The sequence below is a fragment of the Littorina saxatilis genome, unplaced genomic scaffold (assembly GCF_037325665.1).
Source record: "Littorina saxatilis isolate snail1 unplaced genomic scaffold, US_GU_Lsax_2.0 scaffold_508, whole genome shotgun sequence".
Taxonomy (NCBI): Eukaryota; Metazoa; Mollusca; class Gastropoda; order Littorinimorpha; family Littorinidae; genus Littorina; species Littorina saxatilis.
In genome coordinates, this window is record NW_027125840.1 from 40,244 (window position 1) to 62,500 (window position 22,257).

At 42.4% G+C, this 22,257-nt stretch overlaps 1 protein-coding gene and 2 long non-coding RNA genes across 3 annotated transcripts in view; all 3 read left to right on the top strand.

Annotated features, from left to right (window-relative positions):
- Positions 1–823: 823 nt before the first annotated feature.
- On the top strand, positions 824–8,836 carry LOC138954309 (uncharacterized). The gene is made up of 3 exons (XR_011451787.1): positions 824–1,216; positions 3,652–3,686; positions 8,645–8,836. It is a non-coding gene; the product is annotated as an uncharacterized lncRNA (long non-coding RNA).
- Positions 8,837–11,057: 2,221 nt separating this feature from the next.
- On the top strand, positions 11,058–17,015 carry LOC138954311 (uncharacterized). The gene is made up of 4 exons (XR_011451788.1): positions 11,058–11,123; positions 13,789–13,884; positions 15,582–15,715; positions 16,758–17,015. It is a non-coding gene; the product is annotated as an uncharacterized lncRNA (long non-coding RNA).
- Positions 17,016–19,636: 2,621 nt separating this feature from the next.
- The window catches only part of LOC138954313 (prominin-1-like), a 27,290-nt gene continuing 24,669 nt past the window's right edge, over positions 19,637–22,257 (top strand). Inside the window, exons 1-2 of the mRNA XM_070326187.1 lie at positions 19,637–19,697; positions 21,164–21,240. Coding sequence (XP_070182288.1) covers positions 19,637–19,697; positions 21,164–21,240 — 138 coding nt within the window. The remainder of the gene's footprint in view (positions 19,698–21,163; positions 21,241–22,257) is intronic.

Below are 22,257 nucleotides of genomic sequence, written 5' to 3' on the forward strand. Positions count from 1 at the left end.
TGTAAAACAAATAATTTATTTTTTTTTTAAATCCTCGTACGTGCACAAGACAAAAACTTTCATACTGGGAGAGCGAGCCAGTCTCAAGAGTACTCGGGTCCAGCGCCAGCGTTTTTTATTTCGAAAAAGGCGGCCGTCAATATTTTGGGGTTTCCGCCTTGTGGTGTTTTAAACCGGTTTCAGATATGTTAAACCGGAACACATGTCAGAGAAGAAAACAAAATGGCAGCCCCCATGAGCTCCGAAAGGTCAAGCAAAAAAGTCGTGAATACCGGGTACCCCTCCTGTGCGGAAGGTTGAGTGTTCAAATCCCGGTGCCGACTGACACGAACTGAAACCTGCTGAACAACCCCTCTCATTGCGGTCAATGCGCATGCGCCAATCTTGGACTTAAAAAATGCGACCCTTTGACCGAACGAACCATGGGTAGGGTTAGGATTAGGGTTAGAATTAGGGTAAGGGTTAGGGTTAGGGTTAGGTTGTTCACGACCTGATTAATCTCCCCATGTTAGCGCATGCGCATTGACCGCAATGAGAAGGATTGTTCAGGCAGAGTTTTCAGTTCGTGACACCGGTTTCAGATATATATGTTAAACCGGAACAAATGTCGGAGAAGAAAACAAAATGGCAGCCCCCATGAGCTCCGAAAGGTCAAGCAAAAAAAGTCGTGATATTACTGGGCCACTGCGTCAGTAAAGCCGAGACTAATAATGGCGGCCACCATGCGCTCAGCCACGGTCCCAAACCTTAAATGCAATTCGCGGATGTGACGTCAATTTATCTTACGTGACGCAGTTTCTTCGAGACAGAAAGTTTATCTGCAAACTGTCTTTCGCCAGTCAGCTTCATTTTACCCTTCAAAATGGACTGAAGCGGGCAGGCTTACAGAAGATGGGCTGACCACAAGAGTTGTAGATAAGGGAGTCACCTCACGCCCTTCAAGCTGCAGCCATGAGCTGGTTATGGCAGCGTGTGTGCGTGTGCTCGCTCATATTTTTGCTGCAGTTTATTTGTACATCGCCGAAAAAATTGACAAACATCACGGATAAGTTCGGGAACGTGGCTGACCAGGACAGTAGGCTTTACTTTGCCAAGTTCAGCAAACCCACTAATTATGCGTCCAAGATACGTCCGCTTCTTGACGATGGCGTATTGCCCTTCTACAAAATGTCTCGAATGATTGCTAGATCTTCTTTTGGCTTTTACTATCCATACGGTAAGTGAAGCAATATTCAACAAGAGGCGAAAGAAATCGACAAACAGTAACACAAACTCAATCACTCCGTCACACATACACACACACAGTAAGCATAGACACAGTGCAAGAGTGGAAGATGCTAGATCTGTCTGTCTGTAGCCTACTTACGGGGACACGACTGCCACTGAGATCGACACTGCCCTTTCAACAGCGCTTCCTCGCGCAGACACTGAAAACACGCTGTGCAGATCAACCTGCAGGAAATCTCCTTTGGTATCTTCTTTATCTATTTTTTCTGGAGCCGCTACGAAACCGAACAATGTGAAATCGTCTTCCCCGAATCGGCGAATGCTTCACGCGATCTGACCTAACCTTGACCTCTGACCTGGTCTACATACCACACACAACACATACCAGTCACCTGTTTTTACCCCCCCCCCCAAAAAAAAAACCCCACCACCACCCGTTTTCTTTGGATACACACTTTATCTACATACGTGCCGACGAAATGTTGATCATTGCTTCAATACTTTGAAGCTGTTGCTTGGATAATAACCCGGTAAAATTAGTATTTCGGTGTTCAGTCAAATGTTAAAGTTTCTATCACACACGCACACACGCACGCACGCACAGACAGACACAAGTTAGCATCGCATAGGCTACACTTACGTGAGCCAAAAAAGACAATCATGTGCCTTGAAAAAATGCCAGGCTTCGGAGCTCAAAACAAATTCCAGACTTAATGTTTTCCCACCAATTTCAAGAGGTACAATTATCTGGAGGGAATAAGAAAGGCATATCAGTTTCTTGCTATTGAAGCAAATTCGTGATGAAATTCGATCGATTTACCCCCAAGTACGATTTATTCGCTGAAAACGCACCGAGTTGTTACGTGCCTTGAATGATAAAAGCATTTTGCAATGAAGCAAGTTTGTAAGTTGAAATACCATTTTGCATTACGAATTAAACCCCACGAGTAGAATACACGGTCGACAGTTCGACTAGCAGTACCTGAGAGGGGAGGGGGATAGTCAGTATGGAGTTTGTGTGAGATGAATAAGGCGGGCTTACGTCCTACCTATAGCCGCATGTCAACCAACCAAACAACATCAAAATCAAAACAAGAAACACACAAATAAACAAGCAAACACACAAACAAACAGCCCCTCCGGATCCCGCTCATACAATAGGTCCAGCCCTACCTCAGAAGACGTGCTTACTATGCCTTTCCGAGTAGAAGGTCCAGGGTTTTCATCCCGCTGGCAGCGCCTGCGTACGTGGTAGGTAACTGATGAGGTCAGATTTTCCCGTCGTGTGTACACGCATGCAGGCGATCAAGTACGCACGTTAATCATCCCGTTATCCATGGTAACGGCGCCGTGGGACACAGATGCACAAAAGCCTATGCAACTTTACTTTAACAGTTGGGTGGAAACGAAAAAGTTCTCTCGGTAGAACTCTCTCTCTCTCTCTCTCTCTCTCTCTCTCTCTCTCTCTCTCTCTCTCTCTCTCTCTCTCTCTCTCTCTCTCTCTCTCTCTCTCTCTCTCTCTCTCTCTCTCTCTCTCTCTCTCTCTCTCTCTATCTCTTTCTCTCTCTCTCTCTCTCTCACCAACACTATCATACTAAAAAGAACAAGGTATGATACTCAGCTTCGAGTCCTGTTTGTTCTAGGAGTCAAGGTTGTTTTTAACCATCATATATAATTATACGAACATTCGTTTGCAAAACGCTGCTGTGGTTTGTCGGACGGAAAGACTTACCGCACTGAATATGCATACTCGCGCTCATTGGTCTATTAAATATGTAAATATTACGTATCCGGTTATTAACCAATAATTTAAGCGCATCGGACTACAATCTCCTCGGACTCGGAATCGCTTTGACGAACCACAGTCACGACAGACTGGTCTTTCTGTGATAGTGGCCGGTGGTCCAGTGAACGATACCTTCCGCCTGTGAACGAACCCAGCGAAGTGACATGTCGTCGACATAAAAAAACGTTTGGTCGCACAGAATACGGTTTAAAATCATGTGGCGCACAAGCAGCTAAACTTATAAGGTACAGATAGTTAGAACATCCATTTGTCTGGTATTCTAAAGTTACAAATGTCCTCGACATAGGCAATGATTTTTTTGCATACTTTTTTCTGAAGTGGAGCAAGACTCGAAGCTCAGTTACATATCTAGTAGTTTTTACTATGTGGTGCAGTCAACGATTATACCTACCGCATGTGCTTGCTCTCTCTCTCTCTCTCTCTCTCTCTCTCTCTCTCTCTCTCTCTCTCTCTCTCTCTCTCTCTCTCTCTCTCTCTCTCTCTCTCTCTCTCTCTCTCTCTCTCTCTCTCTCTCTCTCTCTCTCTCTCTCTCTCTCTCTCTCTCTCTCTCTCTCTCTCTCAAGTGAAAGCTGTTTTCTGCACTACTTTACTTGGTGTGTGTGTGTGTGTGTTTCCAGAATTGGTCGTTGCCCTAGTATGGAGGCAGTATTTAGTAAGTAAGCCTACCCTTTTTGACTCACCTGAGTAATGGGCGAGTCTTAGTATTCATCCGTGTCCGTCCGTATGGAACACGAAACATTTATTCCACGAACCAATTACTCCGGAGTAAATAGGTGTAACACGAAACATTTATTCCACGGTAATGGAGGGGCGCTGGTTCTGTGCGACGCTTAGTTTTCGAGATAGGTGTGACCTGACGAAGAACAGGACGTCACATTCCTAATGAAAACGAATATATTGCAGGTGGAAGCCGATGAGGCTGCATTTCTTCGGGGGGTGCCCGCAAAAATAGATCTACACGGTTCGAGCGGGACAGTTGAGCTCGGAACATGTTTGATAACGGAATGGATTGATACAGGTGATATTAGGATCAATTTTGTGTCAATTGGTCAGACGTGAATGTTCTCTTGAACATTATTTTGTGAAGCTGGAACAGCGGGGTTTTTTTTTTTTTTTTTTTTTTGGGGGGGGGGGGGGATATACAATGGAATCTTCCTTATAATAATGCTGCGTCGGCGAAAACAAATAACGGTTTTGGGTGTGACGAAAAAAAGAACTGGAGTGCTATGTAAATTAGGAGCAGTTCTTCCAAACCCATCAAAAACATATGACACTACCAGCCATCCTGAACTCAGGTCAAAATGAGTTCGGTTCATTCTCTCCCTGACAGGATGCCTTGAGTTTGTCTGGCAAGGACACCGATTTTTTTTTAACATATTTAGAGCTTTTTGTAATGTATTATTGATATAAGCAGATTCGCGATCGTCGATAATGATTTTTCATGGTGTTTTGTAATTTTTAAATTACAAAGGAATTGATATGTAAGACAGTTTCAAGCGAGCTATTTTTCGCGGCTGTATTTACTGTGCAAACAACTCTAAATATGGCAAAAGTGTCACGTGATAATCAACCGTTTGGTTTCGGCGTTCACTGGAGCAGACGATTTTTTCTGTAACCAGTTGACAGTGATGAAACCATATATTACGGTCTCCTTCCGGCAGCAGTCCCAACATTTCGACTTGTTTTGACCTTAGAACGATGTCTTTATCATAACTGTGAAGAACAGAACGAAGATCACTGTCGAAGTCGGCCAATCTGCAATCATTTTCGTCTCGCGAACGCTGATCTCAAATTTAGATCAGTGCTCGCGATAACCATATGGGAGATAACTCTATTTTTGTTTTGATAGATTCGCGTAGGACTGTAGCGTCCGGTCACAGGCGAAGGTGTCGTCCACTGGACTACTACTATCACAGAAAGACTACAAGGTACGTCACTCACCTTCGAGTCTTCTGTGTTCTTGGAGTCGCTTCCTGGGGAAAAATATTGTTCAAGACGGCTTGCCTCTTCCTACAGTCTGTGTAAGGTCAAATAAATACAGTTGAATGATTGTTTGAACTATATGCACCTTTAGTTTTCAGCTTCCGTTCGCTGCAGGTTGTTTTTAACCATCATTTGGACGAATCTTCGTTTGCGAGCCGCTAATATCCACACCTCGTCTAATTATGCATCCGCACCGAATATGCATACCAGCGCTCATTGGTTAATAAGAGGATATTCGATGATTATTTTCATTGGTCGACTGAAACGTTTTCCTCATTTTGAATGAGTGGCAAACGGTTCTTCACTGATACCGAAAGTGAAAACTCCCGTGGGTAGCTTCCCTTTGCCGCACAATATTTATATGTTTTAGACCAATGAGCGCGGGTATGCATATTCGGTGCGGATGCATAATTAGACGAGGTGTGGATATTAGCGGCTCGCAAACGAAGATTCGTCCAAATGATGGTTAAAAACAACCTGCAGCGAACGGAAGCTGAAAACTAAAGGTGCATATAGTTCAAACAATCATTCAACTGTATTTATTTGACCTTACACAGACTGTAGGAAGAGGCAAGCCGTCTTGAACAATATTTTTCTCCAGGAAGCGACTCCAAGAATACAGAAGACTCGAAGGTGAGTGACGTACCTTGTAGTCTTTCTGTGATAGTAGTCGTCCAGTGGACGACACCTTCGCCTGTGGTCCGGTCAGGGAGAGAAGGAGCCGAACTCATTTTGACCCGAGTTCAATCAGGATGACTACCAGCCTGTTCCCGCATATTGAGCCAGAATTTTTAGTTTGGGCAAATTGACGTTGCAGTTCCCGAGCAAATGATCATCGTTTCTTAGCGAATTTGTGTTTGAACGTGTTTTTCCCATAATATAACAATGCACAGCTCCAAAATATGTCCAAGAACAAATCTACGGTTCTTCGAAGAAAGAAGAATAACAACATTCTTGTCCAATACGACTTGCATTTTGCCGTGTGCGCTGTAAAATCTCCTAACCTTCAAAGCAGACGAAAAGCAGACATCTTCATTTTCTCAAGGGAAAAATCGTTGGTCATAAAGTCATGCAGCACCCAAACATACTTCTCCACGCTTTCTTTTCTTTTCATGTGCAGTTGCTTCGCAAAAATAAAATGTCATTGGGTTTCTCAACTAGTCAAGTCAGTCAAAACGACCGTAGAACACAGAACTGGGCAATAACACTGACAGGAATACAAAAGATCTTCGATTACGCAAATACAAATAACGTCATGTGGTCACACCTATCTCGAGAACTAAGCGTCGCACAGAACCAGCGCCCTTCCATTATAAGACCTAAACAAGTCGCGTAAGGCGAAATTACTACATTTAGTCAAGCTGTCGAACTCACAGGATGAAACTGAACGCACTGTATTTATTCACTAAGACAGTACAGCTTCGTCAATCCCCGCGTGAAGGAAATCGCTCACCTTCCACGTGCAAAACGTAGTGATATTGACACGCCAGATTAGCGCGGTAGCGTATTGTGCTAAGCAGGAAAGCGCGCTTTTCTGTATTCTTGTTAACTTTCTGAGCTTCTTTTGAATACAACCTATCATATCTATATATATGTTTTTGGAATCAGGAAATGATCACGAATAAGATGACATCATTTTTGGATCGATTTCTTACATTTTAATCGTAAGACTAATTATTCTATTTTCGTTAATTGTGATCACATTTTAAGAGTAAACATGACATAATAGTATGTATATATTTTTAGATTCAGAATGTGATAAAGAATACGATGCAATCAATTTTAAATCTGTTTGCGAAAAATCGATTTTAATGACAACTTTAATGAGCAAACTCATTAATTAAATTTTAAGCCTCCAAGCTGAAATGCAATACCAAAGTTCGGGCTTCGTCGAAGATTACTTGACCAAAAGTTCAACCAATTTGGTTGAAAAATGAGAGCGTGACAGTGCCGCCTCAACTTTCACGAAAAGCCGGATATGAAGTCATCAAAGACATTTATCAAAAAAATGAAAAAAACGTCTGGGGATATCATACCCAGGAACTCTCATGTAAACTTTCATAAAGATCGGTCCAGTAGTTTACTCTGAATCGCTCTACACACACACACACACACACACACACACACACACACACACACACACACACACACACACACACACACACACACACATACACCACCACGACCCTGGTCTCGATTCCCCCCTCTACGTTAAAACATTTAGTCAAAACTTGACTAAATGTAAAAAATCTGAGAAAATCCTGTATGGAAAAAGGAGTCTTAAAATGGCGGTAACCTTTCAGAGTTTATAAATAGAAAATCTGAGAGAACTGGGTCTTGAAAGGACAAAAGGACTAATCGGGGGATGGGGGTCTTAAAAGGGAGGGAGTCTTCTATTGGGTAGGATGGTTGGAGTACGTCTTATATTGGAGGAGAGGGGCGGGGGGGGGGGGGGGGGGGGGGGGGGGGAGGGGTTCCATTGTGCTGGGTAATGACGAAGGAGAGTCGTGTAAGCATTTGCTAATCTTGTTTCTGCTTTATATGTTATTCTATTTTTAGATAGACTGGAAATTAAGACGAAGGTGATGGTGTACATATGTATGTGTGTGAACGTGCATAGCAATTCAGAGGAAACTATCCGACTGATATTTATGAAACTATTAATAGTATAACTATTAATAAAAGCATGTTAGTTCTTCCAGATAATATCCTTCGACTTTTTTCGCCCCTTTTTCGATAAATGTCGTCTTCGTCTTTCAGCTAGCCAAGCCTTACCACATGCATGTAGTCTATGTGTTGACTGGTTTTCAGTGATCCTCTGTTAGTTTCTGGCCGAAAGGTTGACTAAATGTTTTAATATTGCGTCACACGACTTGTTCTTGTTAATTTTCTCTTTCTCACTATGTGTGACAACGTATGCGCTGTGTGTGTGTGTGTGTGTGTGTGTGTGTGTGTGTGTGTGTGTGTGTGTGTGTGTGTGTGTGTGTGTGTGTGTTGCATTATTTCAGAAAAGAGAATAATTTTTGATTGTTGTCTTTTTCTTCTGTCATTTTTGATTGCAAGAATGTGATGCCCATCGTTTTGAAATTAAATTGTTGTTTGACATTTGCTTCTGGGTGCATGTATGGATGGATGGATGGAAGTGTTGCATGATTCTCTGAATGCTTTCTAACTTAATGAGTTGATTTATTGACTGATTGATTGGACTGACTGACTCACTAACTGATTGACTTGTCGAACGATCGATCGATCGATTGATTGATTATTGGGGATGGATGGATGGACGGAAAGATGAGCTAGCTGATGATTTCCTAATTGTTTCGAACTTGATTAATTGATTTATTGGTTGATTAAGTGACCTTTTGATTGAAGGATGGATGGATGGTTTGATCGATCGTTTCGTTGATTGATTGTTGGTTGGATGGATGCATTCGTGTATTGATTGATTGATTGATTGATGGATGGATGGATGGATGGATGGATGGATTGATGGATGGATGGATAGATCTATCTATCTATTCGTTGATTGAATGATTGATTGGTTGATTGATTGATTGATTGATTGATTGATTGATTGATTGATTGGTTGATTGGCTGATTGATTGGCTTATTGATTGCAATCCACAGGTGGCTTTCAGCTTATCACCCGGTATGGCGTTCAACACTATTCTGGGCGCGGTTTTGGTGCTGGTCTTTGTGATCATGGCCTTGTACATGCCGTGCATGCTGTGCTGTTACTGCAAACGTCGTGAGAAACCGCTCCCGACCTTCAACAAGGTCGCTTTCCGCGGCGGCTGTTTGGGGATGCTCTTCGTCTTCACCCTGTATGCATGGCAGTCTTTTTATTTTTCTTAAAATGGGGGTTCATTTACAGAGATTTAACATCGGCGCGTGGCAGATGCAGCTCTAGAATGTAGCGTGTGTTTGTTAGTCGTGTGTGAGTGAGTGTGTGTGTGTGTGTGTGTGTGTGTGTCGATGTGTGTGTGTGTGTGTGTGTGCGTGTGTGAGAGAGAGTGAGAGTGGGTGTGTGTGCGTGCGTGCTTGTGCGTTTTTGTGCGTGTGTGTGTGTGTGTGTGTGTGTTTGTGTCCTACATGCATGATTGTCTCTCAGCCTTGTCAAATGTCAAGGTCAAATGTCACGAGTTCTGGTATAAAAAGAAACGAAGAATATTCGCACAGTCAATCTGAGAAGGTTCCTCAAAAACTGGTTGATGCCTCCAGAAGTATGTCACGTATGAAACAAGAATACAGGATACAAGAACGCCACATTTATGAACAGTTTTTCGAAACAATTAAGATTTAAGTTGCTGAAAAAGTCACTCAGATAAGTAAAAATAATTTTTGACGACGATACTGATCACCCACTGCTATTTATTCATTGCAAGGGAAACGTTCATATTCATATACCAATATATATATATGCGATTATTAGTTAGCTAAGTCTCTGATGTTTCCAATGATCTATATACGACTTGTGTGTGTCCGTGTGTGTGTGTGTCCGTGTGTGTGTGTGTGTGTGTGTGTTCGCGATGCACGGCCAAAGTTCTCGGTGGATCTGCTTCAAATTTGGTAGGCATATTCAGGTAGACCCCGGACACAACCTGGTCGATGAGAATTTTCAACACGTGCTCTCAGCGCGCAGCGCTGAACCGATTTTGGTTTTTCTGTACATCCACTACATCCATTCCCAGTAACTCTTCCTTATCTTCTCCAGTGTTTTGCGCGTTTATCTCCCTTCCTTCGCGTGGCGTCATTCCATATTCCCGTTACTATTTTTAGAAGGTCACTGTCCACAACGCTCAATCCATATTCCCGTTACTATTTTTAGAAGGTCACTGTCCACAACGCTTTCATCCCGGCGAAGCCGGGTATTACTCTTCCTTATCTTCTTCAGTGTTTTGCGCGTTTATCTCCCTTCCTTCGTGTGGCGTCAATCGCGTACGGTGCGCCACTCACCCGGCACCCGGCGAAGCCGGCGTACGGTGCGCCACTCACCCCGGCGAAGCCGGGTATTCGGCTCTACTTCTTCCCGGCGAAGCCGGCTACCCGGCGAAGCGGGTATTCATCTAGTAATTTATATACAGTTGTGTCTGCTGTGTGCCATTAGCATGGCCCAAACAACCTCGATCTTAGGTACTGGCTGCTGTGAGAAAATGTCTGGTCAATTTAAGATGCAGTGTAGGTCACAGCATTGTTGAGGCAACAATTTGTCTTTTTTGATGCGGAATACGATATAAACTGTTAAAACCTTTACACAACTATTTCACAGATGACTACACATACCACACGTGTTGCCAGCCAAACCAAACTTTATGCGGTTTGTCAGTTTGCATCTTCCGCCAAAATGTAAATTAACATTTCCTGTGATCACGTTCTGGGGCTGAAGGCTGGGTGCGGTATGCCAAAATGGACCCTACGACAATCTTTTACAATTGTTGTTGTTGTTGTTGTTGTTGTTGTTGTTTGTATTTGTCTATCGTGTATCCAGGGCAGGACTGGGAGCAACCGTGCAGGTAACCCGCCACATGGCCCCTACTGGCGCACAATTCTTTGAAGAAGGCGAGCATGCTCTCGACGACCTCGTCTCTTTTCTGAACAACGCGGTTGAGGTATTGTAATTTAACATACATGTATTACAATATAAAAAAACGTGTATTAACATTTATCATTTATGTGCTTTAAGTCGTATCGTACTCACGGCCAACCCCACCCCCCCCCCCCAATTTAAAACAAAAATATTTAAAAAAAATAGAGATCATAAATAAATAAAATAAAATTCCCAGATTGCGTGTGTGTGTGTGTGTCCAGGCTAATCGTCCAGCTGTTAACAAAAAATTTTACATTAAGATTTTTGGGAATTTGCCTCCTAGGATGATTGCTTGAATGTTTGCAATGCCTTGAGCCTTGTTGAAGTGTTAACATATCTTCAGCGTAACCTGTTATGATGTATTGACCTTTGTTTCATCTTCAAGGTCACAACTAAACTTGGGTTTGATTCAAAGTAATAGGTAGGTTGTTTAACCTGCTGTTTTTTTTCTCCAGGAGTTGTTCTACATCTTTGATCAGCTGGATTTCACCAAGACAGTATTTTACCGGGATCTAGACAGTAAGTCTCTCTGCATCTTTCGCTCCCCTCTCAGTTTGCCGTATGTTTATTTCAAGGCCAACCTCGGCGCGCGGCAGATATAGCTGTAGTTTCTAGTCCTGGCAACGCATAATTTAGCTCTGTCGCCTTCTACAGTTGACCCTCCCCCCCCCCCCCCCATTTAAGACCCCCTCCTTTTAATACCCTGTTTTCTCTGACTTTCTGTTCATGACCTCTGTAAATTTACCCCCCATCTTAAGACTCCCTCCCTTTTAAGACCTGATTTTCTTAGATTTGTGGAGGTCTTTAAAGGGGGGTTCCACTGTATATCAAGGCTGGGTCTACTCAAGACGTAAGTTCGGCTTTAAGCACACGGAAGCTAAGTATAATTCGAATTTCTGAAGCAAGCAATCCATTTTTTTCTATTATATATTTAAGAAATAAATTCATCAACAACAGCAAAGTTCCCTCTGCACACTAAGAAAGCAGTCAGGATGTTGACTTTTGGGTATGTCATCCAATCTAATAGAAGCTCTGAGTTAATGAGCAGAACCGGTTTTGCTGGAGGGAGTGTGCCGTGCAAAACCTGCTTGAAGAGGAAACAATGCGAAATATTTACAATGTCCATGTATCGATGTTGAGTTGTATTTGAATGACAGACATTAAGCACGCTGAAAATAGTTACAATGTCCATGTATCGATGTTGGGTTGTATTTGAATGACAGACATTAAGCACGCTGAAAATAGTTACAATTTCCACGTATCGATGTTGAGTTGTATTACAATGACAGGCATGGACACGCTGAAAATAGTTACAATTTCCATGTATCGATGTTGGGTTGTATTTCAATGACAAGCATGGGCACGCTGAAAATAGTTACCATTTCCACGTATCGATGTTGGGTTGTATTACAATGACAGGCATGGGCACGCTGAAAATAGTTACCATTTCCACGTATCGATGTTGAGTTGTATTACAATGACAGGCATGGGCACGCTGAAAATAGTTACCATTTCCACGTATCGATGTTGGGTTGTATTTCAATGACAGGCATGGGCACGCTGAAAATAGTTACCATTTCCATGTATCGATGTTGAGTTGTATTACAATGACAGGCATGGGCACGCTGAAAATAGTTACCATTTCCACGTATCGATGTTGAGTTGTATTACAATGACAGTCATGGGCACGCTGAAAATAGTTACAATTTCCACGTATCGATGTTGAGTTGTATTACAATGACAGGCATGGACACGCTGAAAATAGTTACAATTTCCATGTATCGATGTTGGGTTGTATTACAATGACAGACATTAAGCACGCTGAAAATAGTTACCATTTCCATGTATCGATGTTGGGTTGTATTTCAATGACAGACATTCAGCACGCTGAAAATATTTACAATGTCCATGTATCGATGTTGAGTTGTATTTGAATGACAGACATTAAGCACGCTGAAAATAGTTACAATGTCCATGTATCGATGTTGGGTTGTATTTCAATGACGGGCATGGGCACGCTGAAAATAGTTACAATGTCCATGTATCGATGTTGGGTTGTATTTGAATGACAGACATTAAGCACGCTGAAAATAGTTACAATTTTCACGTATCGATGTTGGGTTGTATTACAATGACAGACATTAAGCACGCTGAAAATAGTTACCATTTCCATGTATCGATGTTGGGTTGTATTTCAATGACAAGCATGGGCACGCTGAAAATAGTTACAATTTCCATGTATCGATGTTGGGTTGTATTTCAATGACAAGCATGGGCACGCTGAAAATAGTTACCATTTCCACGTATCGATGTTGGGTTGTATTTCAATGACAAGCATGGGCACGCTGAAAATAGTTACCATTTCCACGTATCGATGTTGGGTTGTATTTCAATGACAGGCATGGGCACGCTGAAAATAGTTACCATTTCCACGTATCGATGTTGGGTTGTATTTCAATGACAAGCATGGGCACGCTGAAAATAGTTACCATTTCCACGTATCGATGTTGGGTTGTATTTGAATGACAGACATTAAGCACGCTGAAAATAGTTACAATTTTCACGTATCGATGTTGAGTTGTATTTCAATGACAGGCATGGACACGCTGAAAATAGTTACAATTTCCACGTATCGATGTTGAGTTGTATTACAATGACAGGCATGGACACGCTGAAAATAGTTACCATTTCCACGTATCGATGTTGGGTTGTATTTGAATGACAGACATTAAGCACGCTGAAAATAGTTACAATTTCCATGTATCGATGTTGGGTTGTATTTGAATGACAGACATTAAGCACGCTGAAAATAGTTACCATTTCCACGTATCGATGTTGGGTTGTATTTGAATGACAGACATTAAGCACGCTGAAAATAGTTACAATTTCCATGTATCGATGTTGGGTTGTATTTGAATGACAGACATTAAGCACGCTGAAAATAGTTACAATTTCCATGTATCGATGTTGGGTTGTATTTGAATGACAGACATTAAGCACGCTGAAAATAGTTACAATTTCCATGTATCGATGTTGGGTTGTATTTCAATGACAGGCATGGGCACGCTGAAAATAGTTACCATTTGCACGTATCGATGTTGGGTTGTATTTCAATGACAGGCATGGGCACGCTGAAAATAGTTACCATTTGCACGTAACGATGTTGGGTGTATTTGAATGACAGACATTGGCACGCTGGTGGGAGCGCCGCTCGTGGATGCAATCCTACAGAAAACCAAACTCATGGACGCCGCAAACGCTCTTCGTCGTTTGGCAGAAAGTACGCTTTGCATGATCTTACTTCTTTTGTTCTTCGAACCCCCCCCCCCCCCCCCCCCCCCCCCCCATTACCCGCTAAAACGTGATCAAACCACGCCTTTTATGGCTTTTGAGACTGACTCGTACGCCGTTTATCATGCCATAACGTCATTGTTAGACAGATGGGTGAACAAAACCTACCGTTTTGGACACAAATTTGAGTGTTATTTCCTTTGACATGCAAAATTTGTTTTGTTTTAGCTGTTCTTATTTTTTGGGTCGATGTTATTATTAATGCGGGAACCTTGCTTTTGTGAATTAGATTTCGGGGGGGGGGGGGGGGGGTGGTGGCTATGTTTGTGGGTGTCACTGTATATGGTAATGGAATGAAAGGCTTTTTTTATGACGGGTCGACAAACGGGTCAATGTTTTCAATAGACTCAGGTCGCAAAGAGCGTGGACTCAACTCTTCATGTGCTACACTTCATATATACTATCCGTCATAAAAAAAAAAAATGAGGCCATTTATTGTAAAACCAGTTGTGAATGCCCCTGCTAAGGAGCCTTCTGTGTATCTAGATTCTTTTTGTTTTGCTTGTGTTTTTTAGTCATGCTTCTAGCTTGACTCGCATGCGACTTTCCGTGGTGGTGGCTTCCCCTTTTTCTGATCTCCTTCTCACCTCTTTTCTTTCACTTTTCTTTCCTTATCTCACTTTTGCCCCTATTTGTTCCCATCTTGCAGCCACCTCTGTAGGTTCGCGTGCGGGTCTAGCTCGCTCTTTATCTTCTAGTTTTCTTTATTAAGTATGAGCGTCCTGGTACGACCTTTGTTTTTGTTTTACTGACGTTAAATATTGTAACGAACAAATAGTTTATAAACGAGAGTGTGGCCGGCGTTTTTCTGATATTGATTTCATGTGCCTGTATGGCTCACGCTGGATATCATGCTAGCCTATGGAGATTTTCCCCGGAGAGCACGGGACGCATGCTTTGCAACAGTAAAACCGTAGTAACGCGCAGTAATTTTTAGTTCACCTCTGTGGTGGATAGCCTGTATTCGTTGTCACTTGCTGGGAAGCCGTTCAGGGAACAACATGTGTTTTAGTATAGATAGGGTTTTTGCTCTGTTCCTGGGACCAGTTTTATCAAGTTAATTTGTAATGTTCTGTTTAGTTGCTCGCCTTGAGCCTGTTTAGGTTATATTGATGCTGTCAAAGTTTCCACCGCTCCGCGCTCCTCGCTCCGCGCTTCTCGCTCCACGCTCCACGCTTCACACTCTACTGTTCTGCGCTCTCACTCAAGCTAGTCATATCTACTCCACATTTTAGCATCAATTCACATTCTAAACTTAGATCAGTTTTTCCGCCACGCTCCTATATAAGTTACTTAGCTCTCCATAGGTTTATGTTTAGCTTTTTATATATTGATATTACGAGCTGATTCCGGATTCCTATGACATTGACAAGTATGACCATATTCACAATAAAACTTTAATTAATTTTCCAATTCTAGTGTTCGTTTTGTTTTGTGAGCGCGTCGGTTCTTTGTAGCACCAAAATTACATCCTCCAGAATTTACATAAGTCATCTTAAAATCTTACAGCAACTCAAGGGCAAGCACACCAGTTCCAGATTGCACATGAAGTCAGTGTTGAGTCGACGCTCTTTGCGACCTGAGTTTGTTGAAAGCATTAACCCGTTCGTTTTCCTGCTCATGCAGTCTCCGCAGAGAGCAACAAGACGTTGCAGGAGGTGTCTACAGACCTGGAGTTACTGAAAGACCAGATAAAAGCATTGAACAACGTCACCCAAAATTTCCCGGGTGGCTCTGCTGCCTCTCTACCTTCACCACAGGTGGGTGGTACATGTTTGTCGTAGGTATTGCTAAACCTGGAGCATAGACAACTCGTGGTTGACTCTGGTTCATTGGCAGCTGAAAGTTCTAAAGATGGGGAGGGGAGGGGGAGGGGGAGGGGGGGAGAGTTCGTGCGTTAGTTGGTATCTGGAAGTTAATAATGCGGATCAGGAAAGAAAAAAGAGAGAGAGAGCGCGTGCGTGTGTTTTCTGGAAGATGTCAACAGCATTTTATGCGAACATGTGTGAGTGTGTGTGTGTGCGCGTGTGCGCTCGCGTAAAACAAGCGTCTGTTATACAAGTATCACAGCTTCTTGATCATCCAGTTACTCGGTTAAGCAGATTTTACGTCATCCACGCATGAACGGACACAGGCCCGTCTATATTAGGGGACATATGCGCTTGTAAACGCGCACGCACGTAGGCACACACACAAACACACACACACACACACACACACACACACACACACACACACACACACACACACACACACACATCCAGATGATGTCTTTGAGAAAATGCACGAGGTGAGTTAAGTTGCTGTTCATCATGATGTTGAGGAGGAGGATGGTGATGATGATGATGAGCTTGTTACTGAGGGAAACCATGTTACGCGAGTGAAATGTACTTTTTTTACTGAGACATTTTAACCATCGCAATTGATTTCATAAAGCAGTACTGTTTTACAATATGCCCTTCGCTGCACATTTTGATTATCTACCTTAATTACATTACAAGCATTTCAAAATACATCACCCGCGTAACATGGGAAACCAGAGGATGTGACATAAATTGTAATAATAACTTTGTTTTCTCCAAAGACCTATGCTTCGTTTTCATTGAATGTCTGTATCATTATCTAACTGGAGTATTAATGACAAAAGTAAAGAGAATACATTCTTGTTGCCATTATATCATTTAAAGGACTGAGAATGCATGTCACAAAATGGTGTACTAGCTATGTAGAGTAACCCATTTACTTATACATGTTTTAACAAAGGTATAGTGATCTTCATTATAATTAACAAATGGACTGCAGGTTGACTTGCAAGGTGCGCAGGATGATTTCAGCAAATTGGACACTCTTGATCTCCTGGGTAATGTTAATAAGGCGAGTTTAAACACGCACACACTCATATACAACACACTCTCACACACACGCACACGCACACAATGGCACAGACACTGGCACAGACACTGGCACACACACTGGCACACACACAAGATGTGAACTGTTTTAAATGAGTAATTTTTTGGCTGCCCGGACAGATTACGAGAAAAGCCAAGGAGATAAGAAATGCACACAAGGAAATCGAAAGAACATTTTTTGTCTGTTCTTGCAAAGCTACAGTTACAGTACGAGAGATTCCTTGCTTTATTACAATCATTATTTTGCACCATACATCTTCTTCTTCTTCTTCTTCTTCTTCTTCTTCTTCTTCGTTCATGGTCTGGAACTCCCACGTTCATTCATGTTTTTGCACGAGTCGGTTTTTACGTGTATGACCGTTTTACTCCGCCTTTCAGGCAGCCACACGCCGCTTTCGGGGGAAGCATGCTGGGTATTTTTGTGATTCTATAACCCACCGAACATGGATTACCGGATCTTGTCCGTGCGCACGTGGTCTTGTGCTTGCGTGTACACACGAAGGGGGAAAAGTCACTTACAGGTCTGCACATTAGTTGACCTGGGAGATCGGAAAAATCTCCACCCTTAGTTAACGAACCAGGCGTCAGTGGCCGGGATTTGTACTCACGATCTTCCGAAAAGGAGAGCGATGTCTCATCCACTAGCCCACTGCGCCCGTCCCAGTGATTTTCCAAAAGTACTTAAAAACACTGAGCAGTGCATTGAGTCAGTGAAAGACTGAATGATAGACAATAAACTCAAGCTGAATGACTCAGAGACTGAGGTGATGCTGTCAGGGTCAAAGCATGCTTTAAATCAGACTGACTGTACTTCCTTGACAATAGGCGACACTCAGATTGTTTCCCAAACCACTGTTAAGGACCTAGGCGTCTATCTGGACTCTGCTCTGACAATGCAAAAACACATTAGTTTTGTTTGTAAATGTGCCTTTTTTTGAGTTGCACAAGATTTCATCTGTTAAATCATTCCTGACACTCCAAGCCACTGTTCCAACTTGTTTCCTCTCTGATCCTGAGTCGACTTGACTACTGTAACATTGCTTGCTGGCCTCCCCACCGAAGAACTTGATCGCTTACAGAGAGTTCAGAATAGTGCCGCAAGGCTCATTCTGCAGAAGTCAAAGAAAGACCATGTCAATCCCGTACTTACCAACCTTCACTGGCTTCCTGTGAAGTTCAGAATCGAATACAAGCTATAGCTGTGTTAGGGTACCGCTGTTTTGAGAAATCCCCCTATCTGTCCAATTCCCTCAGTATCTACGAGCCAACCCGTTCCCTCAGATCCTGCTCTGAAAAACTCCTTCGCATACCAAAAACCAGGACCAAAACCTTTGGTGAAAGAACCTTTAGGCATCCGATTCCGACCGTCTGGAACGCACTTCCCAATTCTATCCGTGATTCCGGTAGCCTTTCCTCCCTCAAAACACAACTCAAAACATATCTGTTTCGTAAAGCCTTTACTTAGCCTCCTCAAGACTCTCCACAACTCTATTTCTGCTTTGGAACTCTCTTCCCTGTATGTACAGTATGGTTTTTGAGTCACTTGAGAAAAAGTGACTATGTAATCGGTCAGTGTTAGTCTGTCCGGCCGGCCGTCCGTAGACACCACCTTAACGTTGGACTTTTCTCGGAAACTATCAAAGCGATCGGGCTCATATTTTGTTTAGTCGTGACCTCCAATGACCTCTACACTTTAACGATGGTTTCGTTGACCTTTGACCTTTTTCAAGGTCACAGGTCAGCGTCAAAGGAAAAATTAGACATTTTATATCTTTGACAAAGTTCATCGGATGTGATTGAAACTTTGTAGGATTATTCTTTACATCAAAGTATTTACATCTGTAGCCTTTTACGAACGTTATCAGAAAAACAAGGGAGATAACTAGCCTTTTCTGTTCGGCAACACACAACTTAACGTTGGGCTTTTCTCGGAAACTATAAAAGTGACCGGGCTCAAATTTTATGTGAACGTGACTCATTGTGTTGTGAATAGCAATTTCTTCCTGTCCATCTGATGCCTCATATAATATTCAGAACTGCGAAAGTGACTCGATCGAGCGTTTGCTCTTCTTGTTCTGTCAGTGTTATGATTGTGTGTGTGTGTGTGTGAAGGGGTGTAACAATGTTCGCCCAGTTTGCTCAGTGCTTTGGTTTTTTGTGTTTTATCTCAGTTTAATTGTATGCTTTGTATGCTCGTTTAATTTGTGCTAGTTTTAGAAGGAATTTTTAAAGCGCCTGGAGCCAATTGATTGGACTCGCGCTATAGAAAAATTATTTATTATTATTATTATTATTATTATTATTATTATTATTATTATTATGAATCAACATCAGTTTCACCCGACGTCTGTTGGCTACCCTACCCCAATACCCCCTTTGTTGAGGCGGTAAGAGGTGGCGGAGTTCTTCTCAATATCTCAGATGTATCTGGCAGGCTTTTACATGGGATAAGACGCACCCTCCGCTTAGACACCTACCTGAAATCAACATCCTGACAAGCAGAATGGGATTTTTGTATTAATTAATTGTGCAGGTTGACACTAGTGTCAGTTAAAGACATTACTACTTGACATTACTGTCAGTTGAGTGGGTTTTTTTTTAAATTAATCGATTTTTGGTATATGTCAAAGTGGAGGGGTGCTCTGATATTATCTCTGGTGAAGCGAATCGTTTACACGGGGAAAAACCGTACCTTTTAAGGTATCGAGTGAGGTAATTAACCGAGCGTTTGAAGTGGTTATGACAAGACTTGTTCTCACTACGCAGGGAATGAAGCAGGTGAATGACATCCCAGGGAAGATTGACATTTCTTCACGAGACATAGTTAAAGGTGAGAGAGAGAATGGAGTCGATCAAATGAACCTCTCCGGTCTGACCCAGTCTGTTGAAACAATTGTCATTGTCAATGTGACATTCATTGTATTCGCCGAGAGGTTATGCTGAATTGATGTATGCTCCTTTGTGCTTAGCATACATGCGTTATGACCTACATATTATGCATTAAAAAATAGTGGAAGTTTGCCATCACGCTTCATTTTTGACTCACATGCGAAGCAAAAGTGAGTCTATGTACTCACCCGAGTCGTCCGTCCGTCCGTCCGTCCGTCCGTCCGTCCGGACGTCCGTCCGTCCGGAAAACTTTAACGTTGGATATTTCTTGGACACTATTCAGTCTATCAGTACCAAATTTGGCAAGATGGTGTATGATGACAAGGCCCCAAAAAACATACATAGCATCTTGACCTTGCTTCAAGGTCAAGGTCGCAGGGGCCATAAATGTTGCCTAAAAAACAGCTATTTTTCACATTTTTCACATTTTCTCTGAAGTTTTTGAGATTCAATACCTCACCTATATAGGATATATAGGGCAAAGTAAGCCCCATCTTTTGATACCAGTTTGGTTTACCTTGCTTCAAGGTCAAGGTCACAGGAGCTCTTCAAAGTTGGATTGTATACATATTTTGAAGTGACCTTGACCCTGAACTATGGAAGATAACTGTTTCAAACTTAAAAATTATGTGGGGCACATGTTATGCTTTCATCATGAGACACATTTGGTCACATATGATCAAGGTCAAGGTCACTTTGACCCTTATGAAATGTGACCAAAATAAGGTAGTGAACCACTAAAAGTGACCATATCTCATGGTAGAAAGAGCCAATAAGCACCATTGTACTTCCTATGTCTTGAATTAACAGCTTTGTGGTGCATGACCTTGGATGACCTTGACCTTGGGTCAAGGTCACATGTATTTTGGTAGGAAAAATGTGTAAAGCATGTGAGTCGTATGGGCTTTGCCCTTCTTGTTTGTTCTCAGAGCGAGGGCTGGATTTAAAAAAACACACACAGATATTCTTACCATCGATAATATAATGTCATGTTGTCATTTATTGTCCTCTCTCTCTCTCTCTCTCTCTCTCTCTCTCTCTCTCTCTCTCTCTCTCTCTCTCTCTCTCTCTCTCTCTCTCTCTCTCTCTCTCTCTCTCTCTCTCTCTCTCTCTCTCTCTCTCTCTCTCTCTCTCTCTCTCTCTCCTCTCTCTCTCTCTCTCTCTCTCTCTCTCTCTCTCTCTCTCTCTCTCTCTCTCTCTCTCTCTCTCTCTCTCTCTCTCTCTCTCTCTCTCTCTCTCTCTCTGAAAACTTCTGGGACATGCAGTTGAAGGTTTTGTTGGTTCCACTCTGTCCGCTCTGTACAATTTCGTGTAAGTTTATCCTTACCAAACCCAATAACACCAACAACAAACAAATAAACAAACACAAAACAAGGAGTCAGATTGTTTCTTTTTATTTGGTTTCAGATATAAAGGGCAATCTTAACGCCACCCAGGAAAGCCTGAACGGATTCAAGGATGCCATCCAGAACATGAAAGACAGTGTCAGTATGTTAGTAACGGGAGGTCAAGCGACGTGTTAGATATCTTCTGCTCTCTAAACTGAAATGTTCTACTTTTGAACACCCTTTCTGTAACCAGTTTTGAGCACATCGAGACATAGTGCATGATTGTACGGTACTAGCGAACGTAGCCTACACCGATAACCACTAGTGTTTAAAGGACCACTTGATTGTGTTTACCATAATTATGTGCTACTAGTAGGTTACCATGTGTTCATTTGAACACCATAGTGTTTACCATATGCGCTACTTTTGCTGGTAGAACTCTGTGTTCAAAACTGGTTACAGAAAGGGTGTTCAGAAATGGAACACTTCCATTTAGAGTGTGTCAGAATTGTGATCAGGCGTACCTGTTTGACTTATCTTCTTCTTCTTCAGCGTTCCAGAATGTTTCTGGTTACGTGTGAGCTCGTTTGCCCATTTGGGTTCCCCACACTATGCTCTGAGAGCATAGTCAGCTCACTCCGCTTTCGTTGAGTAGGCATGCTGGGTATTTTCGTGTTTCCATAACCCACCGAACTCCGACATGGATTACAGGATCTTTTCCGTGCGCACTTGGTCGTGTGCTTGCGTGTACACACCGGGAAGGGGGTTAAGTCACTAGCAGGTCTGCACATAAGTTGACCTGTGAGATCGGAAAAATCTCCACTCTTAACCCACCCGGGCGGCAGCGACCGGGATTCGAACTCACGACCTCTCGATTAGGAGGCCGACGTCTTACCACCACGCCACTGCGCCCGTCACCACGCCACTGCGCTCGTGGGAACTTATCAAACAAAAGGCATAACGTTTAAAAGCATAAAAACTAGGGGCTTTTTACTTGGACATTTCAAAGAATTAAATAGAATTGAACGTGCTAATATTATTTTATAATTAGAGTAATCAGAAGATTCTTAGTACTAAGGAGCGTTAGGCTGTCCATAGATAGAGAGGGACAAAAATAAATATATATATATATACATGTATATCGTTGAAGTGTACTCGGATGTTAAGGTTTGT